The 8,629-nt window shown below is 35.2% G+C and overlaps 1 protein-coding gene across 3 annotated transcripts; it reads right to left on the reverse strand.

The window, feature by feature from the left end:
* Positions 1-790: 790 nt before the first annotated feature.
* LOC110719541 (puromycin-sensitive aminopeptidase-like) lies at positions 791-8,401 on the reverse strand. 3 transcript variants are annotated; one of them, XM_021898494.1, is made up of 32 exons: positions 8,261-8,401; positions 7,397-7,477; positions 7,249-7,293; positions 6,963-7,103; positions 6,788-6,863; positions 6,617-6,696; positions 6,327-6,440; positions 6,156-6,230; positions 5,955-6,062; positions 5,640-5,852; positions 5,491-5,552; positions 5,351-5,378; positions 5,139-5,225; positions 5,019-5,044; positions 4,859-4,922; positions 4,685-4,765; positions 4,457-4,504; positions 4,359-4,377; positions 4,212-4,216; positions 4,101-4,112; positions 3,907-3,963; positions 3,704-3,813; positions 3,514-3,594; positions 3,234-3,417; positions 2,799-2,947; positions 2,565-2,703; positions 2,299-2,445; positions 2,116-2,197; positions 1,857-2,032; positions 1,472-1,699; positions 1,229-1,300; positions 791-1,111 (listed from the first exon to the last, which is right to left on the reverse strand). In XM_021898494.1, exons 4-32 carry the CDS (start codon positions 7,023-7,025, stop codon positions 1,031-1,033), a joined length of 2,667 nt encoding a protein of 888 aa, XP_021754186.1. In that variant the 5' UTR covers positions 7,026-7,103; positions 7,249-7,293; positions 7,397-7,477; positions 8,261-8,401; the 3' UTR covers positions 791-1,030. The 3 variants fall into 3 exon arrangements, with proteins under 3 accessions (XP_021754186.1, XP_021754185.1, XP_021754187.1); XM_021898493.1 differs by lacking the exon at positions 8,261-8,401 and adding an exon at positions 7,764-8,070; XM_021898495.1 differs by lacking the exon at positions 8,261-8,401 and adding an exon at positions 8,004-8,021.
* Between the last annotated feature and the right edge of the window lie 228 nt (positions 8,402-8,629).

An 8,629-nucleotide genomic window follows, 5' to 3' on the forward strand; every position in this document is an offset into this window, starting at 1 on the left:
ATCGAATTGAATCAAGTATTTTTCGGATCAATTTCGGTTTGGATTGAATTCAGGTCGGGTCAAACCGGTTTGATTTGAGTTCAAATCGGGTCAAATCGGTGCCGGATTAAGTTCAAATCGAGTTAAATTCGGATTCAGTTTGAATTCAGTTCGGTTACAGATCAGATTTGAGTCTTGAATTTTTCAGATCAAATCAAAATGATCACAGTTCAAAACGGATATTTTTTTTGAGTCGGTTCGATTTTAAAACCTCTACATATATCATCAGTGCTCCAACATTCCAAGAGAATGAGGAATACCATGCAATTTGCAAATATTAAAGCAATATTGTGAATTCTCTTTTCCACGTATAATCATTAATCAACACTATTTTGCTAATAATTAGTTATCTTAACATAGCAAAGTTACCAAAATTATTAAGGGTAATGCTATATGCAACCCGCATTTAATATTATTTTTTTTAGTATTAAGTCGAAAATTTATCGACAATTCACGAATAATTCGGTGTAATAAATGTTTATGTAATGTCTATTCTTTCTACTTTTAGCTTAAGACTACATATAGCTTTTACCAATTATTAATACACCTTGTTTAATCACTTCTTAAAACGCGTAGATAACTGTTAAGATAATTAAATTTCGAGTAATTATGTGTTGGCCATCCGAAAACGTTGACCAACAAGACTTTTGCCATTTTTACTAGTACATGCTGTATAGCCAAACATATGAAAGCCATCTAAAGCAACTCCTAAATTTCTATATTGGGCTCAACCGCTCACAACTCGTTAATGTAACTAATTACGTAAATTAACTATAAGAGTAAAACCTAATCATTCCAATAGAAAGAAAAAAGTGAAAAGAAGAGGATATTAAACTAGCAACATTTCCAAAATTGGAAACAATAATGAAACCCCCAAACTTTTTTTGTATTTGTGTCCAGTTTTCCTTCAACATGAAAAAAAAAATTCTATTATAACAAACAAGTCCAATTTTGTAAAAACAGGACGTCAAACAGCAGTAGGAGAACAATTTTAAGTAGCCAAACTCTTGGAAGCAATCTCGTAAACATTCTCAGACAGTCCATTAGCAGACATTATCTTCTCCAGCTGTGCCTGTAATTCAAAATTGCAAATCAAATCCATTATATCCAGCAAAATGCACCACAAAGTAAACCAAGGCGATGAATACATGTAGTACGTAGCAATTTTTGCAAGAAGGCTTGGCTTTACCTTAGCAAGGATTTGACGAGTCTCATCATAACGCTTCCATCGAGAGAAAGCAGACACCATCCTTGAAGCCACCTGCAATACAAGGAGAAAAAGCTCATCAAAGTTAGGCTTATGGAGAATGAATCTCTGTAGCAAGTTACTTAAAAATTCTCTTATTTGTTTAGATTTATAAGTGAACCTTGATGGAGTGCTTCGTGCTTCACTTAAATATAAAGAAGAAAAGAAAAAATCAAGACATCTGACCTGGGGATTTATCTTGTCTAGTTGAACCACCAACTCTCCTAAGAATTGATATCCCGATCCATCTTTTGCATGGAAATTTACAAGAGAACCACAAAATCCACCTAACAAAGAGTAAACCTTGTTTGGATTGTGAAGGTCAAAAGCTGGGTGATTTAGCAGCTTCTTAACATTTTCAACATTGCCAGGAATATCTGATACTGCTTGAAGCGCAAACCATTTGTTGACAACCTTTCCAATAAGAAAATGGGGTAATAACGAAAGGGTCAATAGTCAACATTTTTGTCGCCAATTATATGAAAGTCACACATTCAACATAATAAGTGAATCTTCTAAATCTGACTGAGCCAAAAATAATTGACAACAAAGACATATAACAGGAACTTACCAAATATTCATGCTGCCACTTGTCATAGAAGTCAGCCAGAACTTCATCATGATATTTACCAGGATTCTGGGTAATGGCTGCCAGAGCTGCAAATTGATCAGTCATATTTGTTGCTGCTTTATATTCATTCAGGGCAAGCTCAGTGCATTCTGGGTCTTCAAGTGATGTAAGATATGCTGCAATATGACCAAATGCCGTAATCAGATAACCTATATAGTCATATCTCAAAGCAGAATAAAAACATAGAGAGTAAGCCTACCAAGTGAAAGGTTCTTTAGTGCCCGTCTGGCCATATTAGTATGGTTAAACTCGTATTGTTCAGAGGTCTGGTTTTCTTTGACCTGTAGAATAGTCAAAGGCAGAACAGTTCCATTTAGAGCTTCAATGCAGAATTCCTCTACTAAAAGAATAGTCAAAAATACATAATGATTGAATGTCATACTGTGCGAAGAAAGTCAGCTTTCAGCTGCAAAGCAAGTTCCTTTCTAATGAAAGTCCGGACTGCATGAACAGCATCGGGATCTGCAACAACCATCATATCCAAGATCTCACCTTCACCAGGGAGTGTTGTAGCTTTTGCAATGAATTCCTTTTTAGTGAGGAGAAAAACAGAACCAGCATCAGCACATGTTTCTATTTGTGCAAAAGAGAAAAAAAAAAAAAAGAAAAAAAAACTATACGTCTAATCCACAGTCGTAGGATTCTTACTTTATCCAAACTTCTGTCGCAGAGAATGCTTTTGAGCCCATTAACAAATTTTGCATCCAAATGTAAAGGCTTGTTTTGTTGGAAGTCTTCAACTAAGCTAAGCATCAATTTCCTGGCCAGGATCTGTCCAGCCTCCCAACTGCAACATGGAGAGCCAGCAGTGAAACAGAATTCATTATATCTCCAATATTAAGGTCTGCAGTTAGTTACAAGCTGCATATAATAGAAACATACCGGTTAAATTCATCTGAATCATGGGCAAGGAGGAAAAAGAGGTCACTATCAGATAGATCAGATTGGAGACGGATAGGTGCACTGAAGCCCCTTAGCAAAGACGGAACTGGCTGCTCAGGTACATCAGAAAACACAAATTCTTCTTCCTTCTGCAAGGCACTCATTGACAACCTTCTCGTAAGTAAGAAATTATGACAATTCCTATTCATCGTAATATGATTGCAGCCATTGATAAACCAGTTTACACAAACTAGACAAACAGCACATTTTAGGTAAAATCTCAGGATTCAATAATGTTAAAAGCTAGGTACATTTCTTCCCAGTCAGCATGGAAGAAAAGCTAGGTCTTAGGTTAAAAAGCGTTATTAGAAGACAATCTTCTTTCAATTACAATTTGAAAAAAAAAAAAAAGATTCCATAGAGAATCAGTCAGACCTTTGTTACTCGAAGAACAGTTGTGTAGGCCGGCTTCCCATCATTAACCAGTGACTCCAGTTTGCCATCATGATAAACAGATGACAGGGGCATGTCTTTGCCACGAGAATCCAACAAACCAGTTGCAACTGGAATGAACATGGGCTCTTTGACTGACTGGCCGGGAGTTGGTGGCACCTCTTGGCTAATTGAAGAAAGCAAAATTAAAAATAGAATCATCAGCAGGGAATCAGTGACATAAAAATGGGACATAAGAAAAAAAAATTATCAGAAATTGTACCTAAATTTTAAAGCAAATGTGCGCTTCTCGGCATCATAAGATGAAGTGACTTTCACAATAGGCGTCCCAGCTTGTGAGTACCTATTGTAATTGTTAAAGTTAAAGGTCATAAGTCCTCAATAACCAGCAAAAATAAGATTAAAAAAAAAAAAAATCTAAGAAAATTGCTAGTGTTCAGATAGTAATTTACCAAAGCAAGAAATTTGCAAAATCTGCATCATTTGCATCTCTCATGGCAGCATAAAAATCTTCACAAGTTACGGCTTGTCCATCATGTCTCTTAAAATATAGATCCATACCCTGAAATCAATAAAATATAAGGTAAAGAATAACCAAAAGATGGAACTTTGATTTCCAAATATGATTTTTAATCCTCAAATTAATCATTATTACCTTTCGGAACCCTTGGCTCCCAAGTAAGGTTTTATACATCCTGACTACTTCTGCTCCCTGTCAAACATGGAAAGGGCAAATTCAATTTATAGATAAGTATAAAACCAAACTTACATCTATGATGATTAAACAAATTTCTTTCAGCTTTGTGCATCACTGTCTCATGAGAGGCTTTTGACAAAATTAACTCGCACCTTTTCATACACCTGCAATTATAAACCAAGACTAGATGAGACCTCTCAAAATATGTCAGAAATAGAGGAGCTAATGACAACTGAAATTTGTGTAAATATGTCAAGCCCTACCGTTACTGCATTTTCCATCAGATCCCGAATACCAGAGCATATACGAATAGTACCACGGTTAAAAAAAAGTCAGTAAAATAATTAACAGAAAAGAGCATATGAAGTAACACAAGGAAGAATAATACAAGTAGACGCATGAGCTCTTGCCTGTATAGAAGTTGTCCATCTGCAAAGAAGAGAGAAGGCATCAGACATCAAGACACTCTAATAAGAACCAAGGGAGAAAAAGGTGAAACAATGTCTACCTTAATGTAGGAATGTGGTCGCACAGGATGAGCCATAGGACCTGAATCCTGAGACATGAAAGATATAACACTTTCAGATGGTGTTAAATACATTTATTGTCAAAACAACGAAGCATCTGAAAACCCAAAAGGAATCGATAATAGGATGGTTGCCAATGGAGGTGTGACTAAAATATTGAAAGCATGACATCAAACAAGAATCCGAATCAAAGTTGTAAACCAAGTAACCTGAGGATACTGATAATTTCGAAGCTTTGAGACATCAGCAATCCGCTTTACAGGGCGGCTTCCCATGTCAGATGAAAATTCCTAAAAGAGGAAAATTATTTTATGAGACGATCAATAAATAACTTGACTGCTTTCTGGTGAAGAACACTACTTTTGATCCATAAAGGACAGTACCTGATCACGGAAGACAGTTAGTCCTTCCTTCAGGCTGAGCTGGAACCAGTCTCGGCATGTAACTCTGCGGCAGCATGCATGTCAGAGACTAACAAGAGTGCAAGCGCCAGACAAAAATGTAAAGTATATACATGGCTTCTCAATAGAAGAAATAGCTTACCTATTTCCAGTCCAATTGTGGAAGTACTGAGACAATAGTGAAGACAAAGCAGCATAAATCAGTGCAAGCTAAGACAGAGACAAAGGCAATAATTACTAATGTAGTCCAGGGGAAGCATACCTCATGACCAATAACACCTAAAATTGCAGCGTAATCTGCATCAGTAGCAGTTTCTGGAGTTGCCAAAACAAGTTTAGAATTGAAAATCTGCCCAATAAAAAAAAAAAAAAAAGAAAAAAAAAAAAAGACCATAGTGAACCTCAAATCTCATAATTGTTTCAATAACAATGACAATCACTAGACATAAGAGCTAAAGCCTTCTAGAAACATACATTTAAACTCTTGTTTTCCATGGCTCCCCTGCCAAGACATAAAACACGTTTTGAGTCAAATATCCCAAAAAAAATAATAAGGCCATCTAAGACGGTATATTTTAATAGATCCAATGTTATTCTTCAAGAACGAATCTCACATATTGAAGTCTGGAACAGCAACGATATTAAACAGATCCAAATCATATTCCAAACCAAAAACCTGAAGATAAACAACAAGCAGAAAACTCAGTTCCAAAAATAACCGAGAGCATTCAAAAGATGAATTTGTGAGAATTTAAGAACTGACATCCTCATCCCACTTCATGGATTGCTTAAGAGAATACATGGCATGTGCTGTTTTACGCAAGTCCTCAGGGGGAGTCCAGATCCTGAGAGTAACATTACGGCCAGAGCGAGTAATAAATGTGTCATCTCTGCTCTCCAGTGGACCAGCAACCAGGGCAAACAAATATGATGGCTTTTTGAATGGATCCTCCCAAATGGAAAAATGCTTGCCACCCTGTGATAAGCAACTTGTGATTAACATTCCATTATATGCTAGTACTGATATTGAAGCATAGCGACCTAAAGATAATATCACTGCTGGACATCCTTAGCTCACCTCAATGTCCCCTTGACCTATTAGATTTCCATTGGACAACAAGACTGGATACTTGGTTTTATCAGCTTCTATGCGAACTGTATATTTTGCCATAATATCCGGGCGATCCTGGCACCATAACAAAGACATGCACTCAGATTAGATAGACGACTAGCAACCTACCCTTTAAAACATGATATACAACAAACAACTAAAAAAAACCTGAAAGAAAGTTATTTTACGGAAACCCTCCGCTTCGCACTGGGTACAGAAATTTCCAGAAGACTTGTATAGACCCTGTAATGAAGAATAGGTAATGTGTGAGATGCACGACAAAATGACAAACCATTAATAGCAAAAGGTGTAATTTTCAAAGTGAAAAAGCAGTCTCACCTCTAATGATGTGTTGTTTTGAGGGTATATCTCAGTAACAATTTCTAATGTGAATTTACCAGTTGATGGTGATGAAAGAGTTAGATGGCGAGAATCCACAAGAAATTCTCCCTCCTGAAAAAAAATTATATTGCACGTAATCTCAAAGCCAGACACTTTGGCACCATGACAATTTGTAAATCACAACTCAATGCATACAAATAAGAGATCGTAAAAGATCAGAAAATAAACATGTATAAACTATGTAAGATAATGAAGTCAAAACTTCAAAACAAAGAAATATAACATACATTTAGCTTTTTCCCGTCAACCTTGACTGAGATTAGCTTCAAATCCGAACCATCCAAGACTAAAGGTGAAGATGCGGAAGCTGGTGAAGGTTACATAAAAGCCAAACATGAGTGAATAACTAGAGTATACATAGTGAAAAACTGAAAACAGAAGGCAACTAGGTAAAATACCATCTTCTGCAGGGAAGACAGATATCTTTGAGAAGACATGAGTCTTATCTTCATCCAAAACAAATTTCAAATCCACCTGCACCAACATGAATGAGTCAAACAATCAATTTAAAAACAATAGCATATTATTGTCCCATATACATCTAGCCTAAGGGAGAAAAACAGAAGCACATACAGTATCAAAATAGTAAGCAGGCTTCTTGTAGTCTTTCAGAAAAATTTCTTTTGGAGCCTCCATGTTCAATTCTTCAGCTTGCTTTGACGATGGTTCAGTTGCAACTGAACAGATAAACCTTTTATTGACTTCCTGACTCCTCTGAGGCAAGAGTACACAACATCAGAATGTAAAGGACAAAACAGCACATCAGACTAACACAAAACAGTAGAACACAACTAAAAAGAACAAAAGAGTGTAAAATTCAGAAACACCTAAAGTTCTCAATCAAATTTAGATTACTTACATATAGAGAAGGATATGAGAAACAGTAATTCCTTCGCAAGCTCGTCTAAAAACGAAACAGAATCAAATTCAGTAAAGCATTGCCACATTGAACATATAATCCAAATCCCAAAAGCAACACAATATCAGCCATGTAAAACTAAACAAACCTCTAAACTAAAAAACTGTCTATATCTTGTGAGGCTCCTAACCGGACGATGAACGCAACTGACTCGACACACAGCCTGAAGCTGCATCACCACAAACAGCATAAATCATCAACTGGGTATTCAGTCATACAATTAAAGCAGTAACCAACAAAAATCATTCATTTTCTGTTTAATTTACCATGCAAAAACTGAAATCAACCAAACATGCTAGCAATTTATCAACTATAATAATATCAACTGCATACATATCATTATATCCTACCAATTTTGAAGTAAAAATTAATTAAAAAAAAAAAACAAAACAAAAAAAACCAAAAAAAAACAAATCAGACAAATTAAAAGATAAGAAATAGGATGAGATAATCACAGGAGAAGATGAAACCAATCCCAGAAAATTGGTCTTCGTTAAAACGGGACCTTTGCATGGTAAAACCAATCGAGCCATTTGACTGAATAAAATTCCACAACTCAACAAAAAAATTCCAATTTTTCTGGGAAAACTTCAATATATATGAAATGAATGCTCGAATTCAAATTCAGATTAGTCGGAATCTAATAGGCTCCTAATTAAAAAACGAATTGGGTATTCTACAGATTAAAAAAAAACCCAGATTGCTAAAACCCAGAAAATAGACTCATAAACCCCAGATCAGTGACTTCCAAAGAAAGTTGAGTAGAAATGATAACGTTGTTATATGGGCAAAAACCCTGTTTTTTATTTAAAATTTGATAATTCGGATAATTCGAATTAATGGTCAAGAAAATATTATCAAATTACCAAAAAAAAAAAAAAAAGAATTTAAATCGAAAATAATAAAGGTTGATGTGATTGAAATGGGAGTGAATAAAATTCGTAGGATTTACCTTTAATCGCTGATGATCTGAGGAGAAGAACACAAGAATTTTGATCGAAACTAATGAAAGAAAGATCTATGAGAAAATAGAGCTTAGCATTTATAATTATGAAAAAAGATCGATATTTGATTTAATTATAATAAAAGAGTTAGATTAATTAATTAATCAATTAATATTTTATTTTATCTTCAGATATAACGACCAATATTATTGGGCGAGTTTTTTAAGGTTTTGCTGTAGTTAGCGCCTTAGCGGTCCTTTTTCTGTTTTTTTTATTTGTTTTTTTTTTTTTTTTTTTTTGGATGGAGTATACAACTAAAACAAGTATCTTGTTGCCGTATGAATTGGGCTTATTTATTGGGTGTTATTTGGCCCAGT

The sequence above is a fragment of the Chenopodium quinoa genome, unplaced genomic scaffold, assembly GCF_001683475.1.
Source record: "Chenopodium quinoa cultivar QQ74 unplaced genomic scaffold, ASM168347v1, whole genome shotgun sequence".
In the NCBI taxonomy this organism is placed as follows: Eukaryota; Viridiplantae; Streptophyta; class Magnoliopsida; order Caryophyllales; family Amaranthaceae; genus Chenopodium; species Chenopodium quinoa.

Coding starts and splice junctions, on each gene's coding strand:
- LOC110719541 (XM_021898493.1), bottom strand. CDS start 7,841: ATGGCTCGATTGGTTTTACCATGCAAAGGTCCCGTTTTAACGAAGACC. Junction 6,697..6,787: donor TGTCTTCCCTGCAGAAGATG/GTATTTTACCTA, acceptor AACCTTCACCAG/CTTCCGCATCTTCACCTTTA. Junction 5,853..5,954: donor TAGGTCAAGGGGACATTGAG/GTGAGCTAAGGA, acceptor TGCTTATCACAG/GGTGGCAAGCATTTTTCCAT.